Here is a 16,459-nt window from a genome sequence, read left to right as displayed (position 1 = left end):
AAATGGCTTTGCCAAATCCCTCTCATCCTCCTCTAAAAAAATAGAGCATAAAATCTGTCTTCCCAGATTTCAACTTTTTTAGGTGGGGGAAAGAGTGGTGGGGGTGAAAAGGACATATGTGTTATTGTTCCACCCATTTCATAGTCAAAATATGAGAAGCAGTGTGGCCTCATGGAAAGAACAAAGGCTTGGATGTCAGAAGATGAGGGTTATATTGTGCTCTCCCAAGGGCTTAGTACAGTGCTCTGCAGATAGTAAGCACTCAATAAATATTGATTGATTCTAATCCCAGCTCTACCACTTCCCTGCTTGGAGATCTTGGACAAGTCTCTTAACTCTCTCTACCTTAGTTTCCTAATCTGTAACGGGGGGGTCGATTATCTTTTCTTCCTACTTAGACTGTGAGCCCAATGTTGGATGGGGACTATGCTGGATTTTGCATCTACCCCAGTGCTTAGTAGAACGCTTGGTACCAAGTAAGCACTTAATGACCACGATGAATATTGGCTTTTAATTATTATTATAATTAAGGAAGATTAAAAGTGGAAAATTTTTCAGAGATATTTACTATTTCAAATGTTAAGACAACGATCTGAAAGAAAGAGGCTCTTGAATCATCTTTCTATTTATTTAATCAAACAACTTCTTATCAGCAGATACTTTAACACCTAGGGTAAATTTCCCAGACTGAGCCCCCACTTTAACTCATTAAAGCAAAAACAGTGAGATAGACTCTGGATCCTCCTTCTGCACCCAAGATGAACGCATCCGTGGCCTTTTAACATTATTGAATGCCAATACAATATGTCCTGAAGACTGTGAGCTCCTTGTCAACTCTGTCCTAAGTACAGTGTTCTACACATAGTAATCGCTCAATACCTATGATTGATTGATTGTGGGACAACCTTTGTGGGGAGGGAACTTGTCTACCGACTGTTGTTATATCATAATCTCCCGAGCAATTATTACAGTGTTCTGTACACGGTAAATGTTCAATAAACACCACTGATTGACTAATCGGCTGATAAAGCTGTGATCCCTCTTCCCACTGTCCTTTTTCCAAGGTGCTTCCAAAATGAGTTAGAGTGGTAACTAAAAGGAGCTGGGAAAATATGTTTCGGGGACATGGTGAGTATCAGGGTAATAATCGTGGTGTTTCAGTACTTACTATGTACTAAGTACCGGGGTAGAATCAAGATAGTGGGAGGTTAAAAAAACTAACAATTGGAGCATTAGTGAAGCAGTGTAGCTCAGTGGAAAGAGAATGGGCTTGGGAGTCAGAGGTCACGGATTCGAATCCCAGCTCTGCCACTTGGCAGCCGGGTGACTGTGGGCAAGTCACTTCACTTCTCTGGACCTCAGTTCCCTCATCTGTTAAAATGAGGATGAAGACTGTGGTCTCACGTGGGACATCTGATGGACCCTGCGTCTACCCCAGCGCTGAGAACGGTGCTCTGCACATAGTAAGCACTTACCAAATACCAACATTGGTATTATTATATCGCATAAGGATTCAGGCAAAAGTCTTTCGAAGGCTCGAGATGAGAGGTACCCAACCACGCCGATAGAACCAGCCAGTTTACACTAGGCAGCGATAACAGAAGCAGCGTGGCTCAGTGGAAAGAGCCTGGACTTGGGAGTCAGAGGTCATGGGTTCGAATTCCGACTCGGCCACTTGGCAGCTGGGTGACTGTGGGCGAGTCACTAGCGTGGCTCAGTGGAAAGAGCCTGGGCTTTGGAGTCAGAGTCATGGGGTTCGACTCCCAGCTCTGCCACTTGTCAGCTGTGGGACTGTGGGTGACATGATTACCCTGTATCTACCCCAGCGCTGAGAACAGTGCTCTGCACTAGGAAGGAAGGAAGGAAGGAAGGAAGGAAGGAAGGAAGGAAGGAAGGAAGGAAGGAAGGAAGGAAGGAAGGAAGGAAGGAAGGAAGGAAGGAAGGAAGGAAGGAAGGAAGGAAGGAAGGAAGGAAGGAAGGAAGGGCCCTGTGCACAGTAAGGGCTCAATCAATACGAGTGAAGGGATGGAGGGAGGGAAGGAAGGAAGGAAGGAAGGAAGGAAGGAAGGGAGGGAGGGAGGAAGGAAGGAAGGAAGGAAGGAAGGAAGGAAGGAAGGAAGGAAGGAAGGAAGGAAGGAGGAAGGAAGGAAGGAAGGAAGGAAGGAAGGAAGGAAGGAAGGAAGGAAGTGCCCTGTGCACAGAAGGGCTCAATCAATACGAGGGAAGGGAAGGGAAGGGAAGGGAAGGGAAGGGAAGGGAAGGGAAGGGAAGGGAAGGGAAGGGAAGGGAAGGGAAGGGAAGGGAAGGGAAGGGAGTGACCTGTGCACAGTAAGGGCTCAATCAATACGAGTAGAGGGAGGGAGGAAGGAAGAGAAGGAAGGAAGGAAGGAAGGAAGGAAGGAAGGAAGGAAGGAAGGAAGGAAGGAAGGAAGGAAGGAAGGAAGGGAAGGAAGGAAGGAAGGAAGGAAGAGAAGGAAGAGAAGGAAGATTATTAGTATAAAGAGGAGGCAGAGCGGGTGGAGGGAAGTCTCGCGATAGGTGGGGGCGGGCGCCGGCTTGGTTGCTAGGCGACGGGCAGCCGCTGTCCGGGAGCTATGCCGCTCGGCCGGGCTGCGGCCCCTGTGGACCCCGACGCCGGGACCGGGACCGGGACCGGGACCGGGACGGGGAGGCGCGGCCAGGCCGCCGGCGAGCTGGGCGCCCTGAGGCGGCGGGCCGTGGACTATTACCGGCAGAACGAGGTGCCGAGCCGGCTGGAGCACCTGCTCAACGCCACCTTCTACCTCCAGCCGCCGGACCTCTACGGACACCTGGTAGGGGACCCGCGCGCACTGCACCAGCCAGGCATTCAGTCGTTCAGTCATTACTATTCAGTGAGCGCTTCATACTAACGTGGCTATTTGTTAAGCGCTTACCAGGTGCAGAGCACTGTTCTAAGCGCTGGGGCAGATACAGGGTCATCAGGTGGTCCCACGCGGGGCTCCCAGTCTTCATCCCCCTTTGACAGGTGAGGTCACTGAGGCCCAGTAAAGTGACTCGCCCCCAGTCCCCCCAGCTGCCAAGCGGCCGAGCCGGAATTCGAACCCGTGACCTCTGACTCCCAAGCCCGGGCTCTTTCCACTGATACTGTTGGTATTTGTCAAGCGCTTCCTAGGTGCAGAGCGCTGTTCTAAGCGCCGGGGGAGATACGGGGTCGTCAGGTTGTCCCATGTGAGGCTCACGCTTAATCCCCCTTTTTCAGATGAGGTAACTGAGGCCCAGAGAAGTGAAGCGACTCGCCCCCAGTCACACAGCTAAGTGGCAGAGCCGGGATTCGAACCCCTGACTTCTGACTCCCAAGCCCAGGCTCTTTTTCCACTAAGCCACGCTGCAATCCTGTTGGTATTTTTTAAGCGCTTTCTATGTGCAGAGCATTGTTCTCAGCGCTGGGGGAGATACAGGGTCATCAGGTGGTCCCCCGTGAGGCTCCCAGTCTTCATCCCCCTTTGACAGATGAGGGCCCTGAGGCCCAGTAAAGTGACTCGCCCACAGTCCCCCAGCTGCCAACCGGCAGAGGCGGAATTCGAACCCGTGACCTCTGACTCCCAAGCCCGGGCTCTTTCCACTGAGCCACGCTGCAATAATGTCGATATCTGTTCAGCGCTGCCTCTGTGCAGAGCACCGTTCTCAGCGCTGGGGGAGATTCAGGGTCATCAGGTGGTCCCACGTGAGGCTCCCAGTCTTCAGCCCCGTTTTCCAGAGGAGGTCGCTGAGGCCCAGAGAAGTGAAGTGACTCGCCCACAGTCACACGGCTGCCAAGTGGCAGAGTCGGCATTCGAACTCAAGACCTGCGACTCCCAAGCCCGGGCCCTTTCCACTGAGCCGCGCTGGTTCGGCTCCACCGCTTGTCAGCGGTGGGACTTCGGGCAAGCCGCTTCACTTCTCGGTGCCTCGGTGACCTCATCTGTCAAATGGGGATGAAGACTGTGAGCCCCACGGGGGACAACCTGATCGCCTTGTAAGCGCTTAGCAAATTGATTACCCCGTATCTACCCCAGCGCTTAGAACAGTACTCGGCAAATAGCAAGCGCTTAGCAGATACCGACTAAAAAAAAAAAAAATCAGGTTATCCCACGTGGGCCTCCCGGTCTTCATCCCCATTTTACAGACGAGATAAATGAGCCACAGAGAAATGACTTCCCCAAAGTCACACAGTGGGTAAGTGGCGGAGGCGGGATTAGAACCCACGACCTCTGACTCCCAAGGCCGCGCTCCTTCCACCAAGCCACACTGGGCGGAGGCTGGAGGGGGAAAGCATGGGGAGGATGTGTTTGTGAGCCCGTCAGTGGGCAGGGATTGTCTCTATCTGTTGCTGAATGGTACATTCCAAGCGCTTAGTGCAGTGCTCTGAACATAGTAAGTGCTCAATAAATACGATTGAACGGATATGTTTTTCTAGTGGGAAGCCCAGAATGTCCCCTTATGCGTGCCCCAGGACCCGCTGGGGCCAGTGGAAAGGTCACGGGACTGGGAGTCAGAAGCACTTGGGTTCTAAGCCAACCTCTGCCACTTAATTCTGGTATTTAAGTGTGCCAAGCACTGTTCTAAGCACTGGTGTAGATACAAGGTAATCAGGACCTCCCACGCGGGGCTCACGGTCTTCATCCCCATTTTACAGATGGAGTAACTGGGACACAAGAAGTGACTTGACCGAGGTCACACGGCAGACAAGTGGCGGAGCCGGGATTAGGAGTCCTCTGACTCCCAAACCCGTGCTCTTGCCACTAGGCCGAGCTGCTTCTTGGCTGTGTGACCTTGAGCAAGTCACTTAACTTCTCTCTGCTCAAAACACCTCATCTGTAAAATGGGGATTAAGAGGATGAGCCCCAAGCCTTCATCTCCCTTGGACTGTAAACTCGTTGTGGGTAGGGAAAGTGTCTATTCATTGTTGTATTGTATTCTCCCAAGCACTTAGTACTTTGATCAGTACACAGTAAGTGTTAAATATGACAACGAATGAAATGGATTGTATCCATCAGTGGTCTGTACTGAGCACTTACTATATGCAGAGCACTGTACTAAGTGCTTAGAGATTACAATGCAATAGAATGAGCAGGTTGCCCATAATGATCTTATGTCCAACCTCTTAATTTGTATATTACACCCCCCACCCCCGCCCCTGTGCGTAGTACAGTGCCTAGCTCATAGTAAACCCATAACAAATACCCTTAAAGAAAATCTGGGATGCTATCATCAAAATGCCAAGATTTTAGCATTTGGGCACAGAGCAGTCCCAAGGGAGATGCTTGAAGTAAATATGGTGAAGTAGTGAGAGAAACTACTCTAACTACTATGTAATCCTTAACTATGTAATCCTCACCTTGTATAAAGCTTTCCTTGAATTTTATAAAAAATATTCCATTACCTAGCAGTTAGTACAAACAAAACTATATGAAAAACGCACACATAAAAGAAGATCCTCTCTATTTATGCCTTTACTTTGCCATTGCCTTCTTCAGTACATCGTGTCCCTCCTCTGACTTCCAAAACCACTCATTCCTGTTGTAACATAAAAGGTGGATCCCATTTACAAGTTTCAGCTTCAAGCCCCACTTCTTAGTTTTCAAGCTTTTGTGTACATTAAAATCTTCAGGTGTGGATCCCCACATCACTTTTGTGCATATCCTTATACTCTTATTTCCCACTTATGATGTATTTTAATGTCAGCCATCCCCTGTAGACTGTAAATGTCTTGGGAGCAGGCACTGGACTTCCAATTCTGTTGTACTGTACTCTCCCAAGTGTTTAGTACAGTGTTTTGTGCACAGTAAGGTCTCAGCAAATAGCACTGATTTATTGGATCGCCCCAGTTATTTAGCTCTTCTGTTCCTGACCCTGGATAATTCCTCTCTGGACAGGATTTATCAAGATTGTCAAGATCTTTATTGAGGTGAGAAGCAAGGAGACAGAGAGGAAAGATCACGGGCCTGGGAGTCAGGAGACCTGGGTTCTAATCTTGGCCCTGCCATCTGCCTGTTGTGTTAACTTGGGTGAGTCACTTAAATTGTCATCGCCTCGATTTCCTCATCCGTAAAATGGAAATTTAATGCCTATTCCCCTCCCTACTTAGACTGTGAGCCCCAGATGGGACTGGGGCTGTCCAACCTGCATAGCGTGTATCTACCCCAGTGCTTAGTACAGTGGTTGGCAAAGTGTAAGTGCTTAGCAAATACCACAATCATTGTTATAAATAGAAGTCGGAAATAATGCTACTTTTGTATTTTTTCCTGTTGAAGGCCAACTGCTTTGCTGAACTCGCAAAGCCTCCTACGATATGCAGAATGATTGGCAGACAAGTTCTTGATGGGATTGGTCAACCCACTCTGCAAGTGGAAATATTCTGCACTGTCCATAACTGTGAAAAAGTATGTAACTTTCACTTTATTCTTCTGGTTCAAAGCATTACAAGAAGCGGTAGATTAATGGGTTTGAATTTCAGAGGAAATCGTCGTAGTACTGCTCATTCATTCATTCAATAGTATTTATTGAGCGCTTACTATGTGCAGAGCACTGTACTAAGTGCTTGGAACGTACAAATCGGCAACCGAGACAATCCCTGCCCATTGACGGGCTTACAGTCTAATCTAATGGTCAAAAAGTACAAATTAAATTATGCTATTGTTTTATTATCTTTAGGATATCTTGCGGTGCAGATTTTCTGCGATACGTGTGATCTGTATAACTGTCTCCATAGGGGAAACCTAATGGAAAGATGAAAAAAAGAATGGATTTCACCCGGGAACTTAGGGTCATCGTATCTGATTCAGGGGAGATTTGCGACCTGTTTGGCATAAGTCAAAATTGTTATGATGATCTTGGGCAAGAAGGAGATTTAATTTTTCATTCAATGGTATTTATTGAGCGCTTACTGTGTGCAGAGCACCTTACTCAGTGCTTGGGGGGAGTACAATATAACAATTAGCAGACACGTTCCCTGCCCACAAGGAGCTTAACTTCCGTGTGCCCACCTGATTGGCCACAGAGCCAGACTAACAGCTCTTACCGATGCTCCTTATATTCCCTCAAACGCTTAGTACAGTGCTCTACACACAGTAAGTGCTCATTAAATACCATTGATTGATGAAATGTGATAATGGCAATTCATTATTGAAGTTTAGCATCATATATATACTATTTGCTAGGTATCTTTTAGGGGTGGTTCCTTTCCTTTTGCTGCAAGTCCTGTAGATAAACTTTGAGACACTCCAGATGATAACCCAAAGGCCCAGAGACTGTAGAGAGAGAGAGAGAGAAACTGTGCCTCAGTTACTTCATCTGTAAAATGGAGATTAAGACCCATGTGAGCCCCATGTGGGATGTGGACTTTGCCCAACCTGATTAGCTTTTATCGACTCCAGTGCTTAGAACAGTGCCTGGCACATTGTAAGCACTTAACAAATATCACTTTAAAAAAAAAAAAGTTCCTCAAGTGAAAAGATAAATACTTCAACCTTAGAAGCATATAAATCAGTAAAGAAAATTGGATCCATTCCACCTACCAGCTGTAAAAAAAAATATTAACTATCAATGATTGTTTGTAAAAATGATTTACATTATTTTCAGAGTGTTTCCTCCTCCACAATTACATCTCACCTTGAAGTGCTTGATCAACCTGCACCAGAGGTCATGCTTACAATGGAAAGAGAAAGAAATGAAGCCATCATCACTGCCCTGCGCTGGGTAAATGAGCCCCTGAATGAAATGCTTCTAGGGCTACAGCCTACTGACCAGTATGAAGTGGACAAGTTACTTGGGTAAGGCTTAATAAATGTACCTTTAAATGTTGTTCATACTTGGAACTGTTTCAACTTAAAATCCTATTCTACAAAATGTGTTGTAAAAAGGTGTTTAGAGCAGAAATAATGAATGTGGGATTGAGAATTTTGATCAAATCAATTTTTTTAATCCTGATTCATTCATTCAATAGTATTTATTGAGCGCTTACTATGTGCAGAGCGCTGTACTAAACGCTTGGAATCCTGATGTCATTCTTCTGTCCCCAGGTCCCTACAAAGGCCTCAGTGAAAACTGATTCTGACTGGAAACTCGTTATAGGCAGGGAACATGTCTACCAACTCTGTTGTGTAAGTGCTTTGCACAGCGTAAGCGCTCAGTAAATACCATTGATTGATTAGGGTTAGATTCGAGACTTTTTTGTTAGATTCAAAGCTGGGGCTCCAACGCCTCATAGATCACCCCGTTTATATATTGCTCTTACGGTCCCCAGCCCTGGCTCTTACACCCCCAACTCTCTCGATCTCCTGGAGTCAGAGCAAGTGCTTTTTGAGAGTCTGAATTTCCAAAACCCTAATAAGGACCCGGAAGTGTACGGGAGATGGAATTCAGCTGAGCCCTTGTTGGCAGAGAATACAATGACTCACTTCTTGTCTCCAGTGATTCTCACCTTGGGTGGGTCTGGAGGAACAGCAAGAAGCTGCACGGTCTAGTGGAAAGGGCACAGGCCTGGGAGTTGGAGGACCTTGATTATAAATCGCGGCTCCGCCACTTGCCTAGTACGTGATCTTCTCTGTGCCTCATAGCTCCTGTTCTCCCTCCTACTTAAACTGTGAGCCCCCTATGGGGCAGGGACTACGTCCAAACTCCAAACTAACTTTTACCTACCCCAGTTTTTAGGACAGGGTTTGACAAACAGGGAACTCTTAACACATACCATAAAAAAAAATGGAAGAAAGGAGTGACAAGCTGATTTGGAAGGGGACAAATAGTTTTACCCTGTGCCTTTCTGCTCTTTGTGTGGGTACTTGTTCCTGTCTGTATCAGTCTTGCTCTGCTTCTTGCATGCCTCTCTAGGATTACGGAGCCCATGAGAATGGCCACGTAAATGCAACTGGGCAGAAGAGTGGTTTCTCCACTGCTCCTGGCTGGGTCCAAAATCATGCCAGAGGTTTCCCTGTTGGAGCTGCCAAGGTGGTGAAACCTGGAACATCTAATCTATGGTCCCCTGGCTTTTTTCCAGATTCTTTGTTTTTCCCCACCCCCTGGAAGTACCACTCTCCATTGGCCCTCATACTCAAAATGGAAACTTGTTTTCCGATATTCTTAGCATTGAAGCATTTGTAAGAAATCCTGTGACACAGATAATTTCTTTTTAATGATTTTTGGGAAATGAACAGGTGCTTGTGTGAATGTAGGCCTGTGGACAGTTTTTCATACAGCACATTCCTCCTGTTACATTTATCCCTTGTTTGGAATAGGGAAAATCAAGTTCAAAACTCTGCCTCTCTCAAATCACTGTTATTAGGCTCAAAGAATAGAGGAAGCAATGGAAAGCTCACTACTATTTAACTGCCCTTAAAATTCCACAGTTTTTAGCGTTTAGTTTATGTGTTTATTGTAAGGAAGTCTCTCGTTCAAAGACAAAAGCCAACAGTCCCTAAATTAAATCCAACCTCTTTGAATGTGCCCTTATTTTTATAAACGCTACCATTTTCCATATAACCTTCCAATGAGACCTTCAAATTCCTACATTGATTTTTTTTTCAATTGGAGAGGGATAAAAATTTCCATGATTTAAGTCTCAAAATAGTATTGAGCAAAGCAAAGTTTTTTGCTTTGATAATTAAAGTGCTAAACTGTTCCTGGATTGGTTCTGAAGAAATTGAAAGAAGAATTCATTATACAGTCTTTAATATTGCACCTCCAATTTGGAAATTCTACTGTGAGATGAATTTTAGAAGAGTAGAGCTGAAAGCTTTATTCTAATAGCATGTCTCTCCCATCCAGGAAATACTTTAAAGAGCGAGCCCGAGAAGACAAAGAAAATAAAGAACTAGAGAAGGCTGAGGACAACAAATCATCCCCCGTGTTGACATCATCACCGTTACCTGTTTTGCCGCTGGCAAAAAAGAAAGGAAATAAACCAGGTCTCGGATGATTGTCCTATGCTGTTGTCTCCAGGGGAGATTTCAGCAGGGAGGGCTAAGGCACTGTAGCTAAGGAGATTGTGCTACACCAAAAACAGAATTGGTAGACCTGATCCCTGCCGACAAGGAATTTACAGTCTAGAGGGAAAGGCAGACATTAAAATAAATCACAGATATGTACATAGGGGCTGTGGGGCAGAGGGTGGGGTGGATGTCAAGTGCTTAAAGGATACAGATCCACTTGGGACATTCAGAAAGGAAAGGGAGTAGGGAACAAGCATGGCCTAGTGGATAGAGCATGGGCCTGGGAGTCAGAAGGACCTGGATTCTAATCCCGGTTCCACCACTTGTCTGCTGTGCGATCTTGGGCAAGTCACTTAATTTCTCTGTGCCTCAGTTACCTCATCTGTAAAATGGGGGTTAAGACTGAGAGCTTCATGTGGGACAGGGACTGTGTCCAACCTTGATTAGCTTGTATCTACCCCAGTCCTTAGAACAGTGCTTGATATATAGTAAGAACTTAACAAATATCATTATTTTTATTAATTAAATCATAATATTAACTACCTTGACCCAATTTGACCTTCTGGTGCCTAGTAGCACCAACTGTCTGCTCAACTGTATATACCTTCATTGCCCTATTTATTTTGTTAATGAGATGTACATCACCTTGATTCTATTTAATATTGTTTAATGAGATGTTGTTCCCCTTGGTTCTATTTATTGCCACTGTTCTTGTCTGTCCGTCTCCCCCGATTAGACTGTAAGCCCGTCAAAGGGCAGGGACTGTCTCTATCTGTTGCCGATCTGTACATTCCAAGCGCTTCGTACAGTGCTCTGCACATAGTAAGTGCTCAATAAATACTATTAATGAATAACTAATTGTGAATTACTAATGACTAGTTACTAATTGTAACTAATTAATGAATACTATTAATGAATGAAAGAAGCAGCATGGCGTAGTGGATAGAGCACGGGTCTGGCAGTCAGAAGGTAATGGGTTCTAATCCCAGCGCTGTCACTTGTCTGCTGTGTGACCCTGGCAAGTCACTTAACTTCTCTGTGCCTCAGTTATCTCATCTGTAAAATGGTGATCGAGACTGTGAGCCCCACTTGGGACACGGGACCGTGTCTAACCGGACTTGCTTGTATCCACCCTACCGCTTAGCACAGTGCCTGACACCTAGTAAACACAATTACTGTAATGGACTGCAAACTTAGTGTCCGGGAATCAGGTCAGGTTGGGCGCAGGTTGTTGCGGGTAAGACTGGCAGATGGTGTGGGAGAGAATGAATTAAAGAGGGACTGTAATTGCCACCACTATCAGGATGCCCAGTGCAAGAAAGGTTGGTCTAGGGACTGTCCCACAGCCTGTTCTGAGGACATCCTAGCTCATCCATCTTCTCTCCCCTCTCTGCCCTTCTCCCGCTCTTGGCCTCGGCTGGCACCACTCTATTCTGAGGGTAGGGCAACCGGCCAGGGCTCGGTGGCCGCCTCAGTCCATTTGCCAGGTGCCTGCTGGCCATAGAGGCCAAAATCCTGGTTAGGCACTGCATGATAATAATAATGATGGTATTCAAGTGCTTACTATGCCCCATGCACTGTTCTAAGCACTAGGGTAGTTACAAGCTAATCAGGTTGGACATAGTCCCTGTCCCACATGGGGCTTACAGTATTAATCTACATTTTACAGATGAGGTCACTGGGGCCCAGAGAAGTTAAGTGGCTTGCCCAAGGTCACACAGCAGACAAGTGGCAGAGCCGGGATTAGAAGCCAGGTCCTTCTGACTCCCAGGCCCGTGCTCTATCCACCAGGTCACAAAGCTTCTCCATAATCACTCCACATCCTCTAACCGTCCCCCTGAATACCCCCATTTCAGTCAGCCCCTCCCACAGGTATATATGAGTATCAAGAGCAGGATTAAGGGTTGGACTGGGAAGGAGACTTTATTACCATTTTGGGGAGGGTTTGGGCAAGCGACCTGTGAGAGCAGAGCATGTTTTGATATCATTTAGATCCAAGTCTGGAAACTGGATAATGGTTCTCCTGTATTCTTTACCTGGGAAGATTTATTAAGATGCCACAATTGCAAGGAAGTAATAATAGTAATAATTGTATTTATTGAGCACAAAATCTGAAAATGCAGACTTAAGTAGGTAGTTGGAGGAAAGGATCGCTACTCAGTGATGCTGCACATAGTTACTCAGGTAACCTCGTGTTGCACCTTTGGGGAAAAAATCCCAGTACTCAGGTACCTGCTATGGTATTTGGAGTTCTCTTATTCCATTTAAGGGAGTTAAATTTTAGTGTTCCCCTCCTTTCAAATCTCTAGCCATCTGATCTCATCAGCCAACAATCTTTGGTTGTCTCATGTGGTTAAAGGGGTTTGCTTGCTGTCTCCCTACCACTGAGACTTTTGAAAGGGCTTGATTCTTTTTGTTGTTGTTCATTTAAGTTCGATCCTTATCCTGAGGACTTTTGCTGCTTTTTAATTTGGGGAGGAAAGGGTCAAATTCCTCCAAAAGAAAATATAAATAGGAGGGGTAATGTTTGAAATGGAGAGGTAAAGTAAATATTTTCACATTGATGACCATCATTTTCAGTGCTTGGAATTGTATGCAGTTCAATTGAACCTGACATGGGAATGCAAAGGGACCTGTTGAAGATGCTATTAATTATAATTCATTTTTAAATTTAATTTAATTTTTAATAATGATGGTATTTGTTAAGTACTCACTATATGCCAGGTGCTAAGTGCTGGGGTAGATAATCAGGCTGGACGCAGTCCTTGTTCCACATGGAGCTCCCATTTTCAATCGCTGTTTTACAGATGAGGTAACTGTGGCACAGAGAAGTTAAGTGACTTGCCTATGGTGGACCAGCAAAAGAGTTGTAGCAGTCACCTAGATGTGAGGTGACGAAAGCTTAATTTAAGATAGTGGCTGGGACAGTGGCGGGGAAAGCAACACTACGAGGGAAAAAGGGTCAGGGACCAAAGGTTCCAAGACTGCATTTCTTTCTGGTCGAGCAGAGCAAGAAAACATTTTGACGGTGCTTTTATTCTTTCCAGGAAAGAAGGAGCCTTCTCCAGAGAAACCTATCCCACCAGCGGAACTATTGAACCAGTGCTTAGTGGAAGCATGGGCGATAGGAGCTGTGTCATTAGCTGTTGCCAAAGCCAGTGCTGCCCTTAAAAACAGCCCTCTGTATTTCTATATTGCATCACTGAAGCACAACCAGGTACCGTTTATCACCTATTGCAATGTCAAGTACCATTAAACGGAAAGGATGAAATATTCCTGTGTTTCACATGACTCTCTCCAATTTCAGGAACTGCCCAAGGAGCTGGTTATGCCATTACTTATGGTGACACTTCTAAATTGTGGGAAATCATCAGCTGGTAAACTGAACCTCATGAAGGAAGTGATTTGTATACCTCACCCTGGATTGACGGCCAAACAAGTACAACATGCTTTTCAATCGCATTGATTTTCTTTGCCAGAAACATGTCTACCAACTCTGCAGTACTCTCCCGAGCGCTTAGTACATTTGAGGGCTTACTCATTTGTGATACAGAAGAAATGAAAGGAAGATGAGGAAAGCTTTTGGGGTTAGAACCAAGAAGCAAATCAGAACTCGGTTACACCTCTACCCGGTTAAATGTTCGATCTATGGAGTATGCAAACCCAAAAAATAAACGAGTAGCTCAAGGGAAGACCTAATGACAGGAGAGGCAGAAGCAATGGGTAGTAGAAATAGTGGCAAGGAAGCGGTAGCTGCAGAATGAACGATCGAGGCAGCTGGAGAGAACTGATCCAGTTTAATTTTGAAATCATTCAGGGGTATTGAGTGCTTATTATACAGCACTGTACTAAGCACTTGGGAGAGCACAATACCACAGAGTTGGTAGTCACGTTCCCTGCCCACAATGAGCACAATGTCTAGAGGAGAAAAGGATCTAGAGGATCTGCCTCTGTTGACTTAACCCTAGCTCCCCCAAACAGCTTGATCACTCAAAACCTTCTTGCAACACCTGCCCAAAGCTGACCCTCTTCTCAAAGAAATAGCAGGATGGGTAGGTGAGAAATTCCTAAAATATAGGTGGAGTTTCTGATAGCCCACCAACACCCTTGCTTCGGGACTAAAGTAGATTTCATAATGGGAAATTAGGATCGGAAGACTTTGAAGAATGTTGGAGTGTTCATAATAGCATCTGTTAAGAGCCTGTAGTCAAATGTGTGTTATTTTAAATCAACAAAGTCCAGTTTTTTGAAACTAACATTAAGTGTTGTCACTTAGAAGGAATCCTATTTATTTTTCTAAGAACAAGATGGGAATACATTTTTGTAGAGTTTGTCCATGCCTCTGATAGACCTGTTCTAGACTGTTTCCCTACAGATAGTCTTTACTGAAATTAGATTACTATGATATCAATCATTGTATTTATTGAGTGCTTACTGTGTGCAGAACACTATACTAAGCACTTGGGAGAGTACAATATAACAATATGAGTTGGTAGTCATGTTCCCTGCCCACAACAAACTTATAGTCTAGAGGGGGTGTTGGACATTATTATAAATAATGGATACGTACATTAGTGCTGTGGGGTGGGAGATGAATGAAGGGAGTAAATGAGGGTGATGTAGAAGTGAAAAAGAGGAGAGGAAATGAGGGCTTAAGCAGGGAAGGCCTCTTGGAGGAGATGTGCCTTTATTAAGGCTTTGAAGGTGGAGAGATTAACTGTCAGATATGAAAAGGAGGGTATTGCAAGATGTGGGTGAGATGGTGGTGGTGAGGTAGATGAGGTCAAGGTGCAGTGAGCAGGTTGGCATTAGAGAAGTAAATGCTCAGGCTGGGTTGTAATAGAGCAGTGAGGTAGAAAGGGGCAAGGTGATCGCTTTAAAGCCGACGGTAAGGAGTTTCTGTTATAGTTTTTAAAGTTCAGAAAGTTAACTAGCTTTTGATATGTTTGGTTTTTTTCCACTGACAGGGCCTTACAATGCTCTTAGAGATTCAGAAACAAATTATGAAATTGCTTGATCCGGTAAGTCAAGAGATTCAAGGATTGCCTAATGAAATGATGAGTGTGGTTACTAAGAACAACTGTGAATATTTTCCTAGGTTTAAACTAAAGCTATAGAAAAAGCTAATCTAAAGCTATAGAATTTCAGCAACTTCACAGGGCTCTAACCTACTAAGGTTAAGCCCAGCATTAGTAAAGCTAGTAATGATAATCTAGCTACTGAATTTTGAGATATTTAGAAGTCAAAAACTGCTCTTGAAAAATAGATATGCCTTGAATGATAAAAAGATGGATAACAAATACCATTATTAAGGGCTCAGTATGTGCCAAGCACTGTACTAAGTGCTGGGGTAGATACAAGATAGGATGGACACTGTCCCTGTCCCACATGGAGCTCACAGTCAAAGTAAGAAGGAGAACAGGTATTGAATCCCCATTTTACAGATGAGAGAACTGAGGTACAGAGGAGTGAAGTGACTTGCCCAAGGTCACACAGCAGGTAAATGGAAGAACCAGGATGAGGACCCAGTTTCTCTAGCTCCCAGACCCATGAGGCTCATCTTAACTATAGGAGAGAGTTCCTTCATCCACAAAACACCTTATCAAGCTTCTTCATCTTTCTTGTGCGTCGCCGCTTTCTCCCAAGTCACCTCCCACTCGATCTATTAAACCCACCCCTTTTGGACTTTGTTTCCACCAGCCTCCTTAAATCAGTTGCTCCCGTGGCTCAGTGGAAAGAGCGTGGGCTTTGGAGTCAGGGCTCATGAGTTTGAATCCCAGCTCTGCCACTTGTCGGCTGTGTGACTGTGGGCAAGTCACTTAACGTCTCTGTGCCTCAGTTCCCTCATCTGTAAAATGGGGATTAAGACTGTGAGCCCCACGTGGGACAACCTGATTCCCCTATGTCTACCCCAGCGCTTAGAACAGTGCTCGGCACATAGTAAGCGCTTAACAAATACCAACATTATTATTATTACTCTCCTGCCTCCCCTCTTGCTCCTTGCCTTTGAATTTATGCAACTCTCCCCCACTTAAAAAAAAGCCCTCTCTCCAACACTTGTTTCTCTCCAATGTTCCCAATCCAGTCCAAACTCATGTATTCCTTAATTTCACCTCCACTTACTCTTTTTTTTTGTTCTTCAGCCATTTGGTTTTCAACCCTTTCACTCTACTGAGGCTGCACTCCCTAAGGTCACCAGTGACCGCCCTATAGCCAAGTCCGAAGACTTGATCAATCAATGCTGTTCATTGAGCGCTGTGTGCAGAGCACTGTACTAAGCACTGGTGAATAGACTTGATCCTTGTCCACAAGGATCTTACAGTCTAGTGGGGAAGGCAGTTATTAAAATAAATTACAGCTAGGGGAAGCAGCTGAGTTAAAGGTTATGTACGTAAATTCTGTGGGCCTGAAGGTGAGTGTCAAAGTGATTGAGGTAAAGACGTAAATATGCAGGTAACACAAGAGTGGGGGAAATGAGGATTAGTCAGGGAAGGTTTCTTGGAGAAGATAAG

General features: G+C 45.2%; 1 protein-coding gene across 1 annotated transcript in view; it reads left to right on the top strand.

Moving 5' to 3' along the window:
* Positions 1-2,574: 2,574 nt before the first annotated feature.
* The window catches only part of ENO4 (enolase 4), a 31,843-nt gene continuing 17,958 nt past the window's right edge, over positions 2,575-16,459 (top strand). Inside the window, 7 exon segments of the mRNA XM_007668401.3 lie at positions 2,575-2,813; positions 6,276-6,404; positions 7,603-7,793; positions 9,784-9,923; positions 12,995-13,164; positions 13,255-13,386; positions 14,915-14,968. Coding sequence (XP_007666591.2) covers positions 2,595-2,813; positions 6,276-6,404; positions 7,603-7,793; positions 9,784-9,923; positions 12,995-13,164; positions 13,255-13,386; positions 14,915-14,968 — 1,035 coding nt within the window. The 5' untranslated portion in view covers positions 2,575-2,594.

The sequence above is a fragment of the Ornithorhynchus anatinus genome, chromosome 16 (genome assembly GCF_004115215.2).
Source record: "Ornithorhynchus anatinus isolate Pmale09 chromosome 16, mOrnAna1.pri.v4, whole genome shotgun sequence".
Taxonomy (NCBI): Eukaryota; Metazoa; Chordata; class Mammalia; order Monotremata; family Ornithorhynchidae; genus Ornithorhynchus; species Ornithorhynchus anatinus.
Note: the sequence above shows the minus strand (reverse complement) of the source record. Positions and strands in the feature narration are given on the sequence as shown.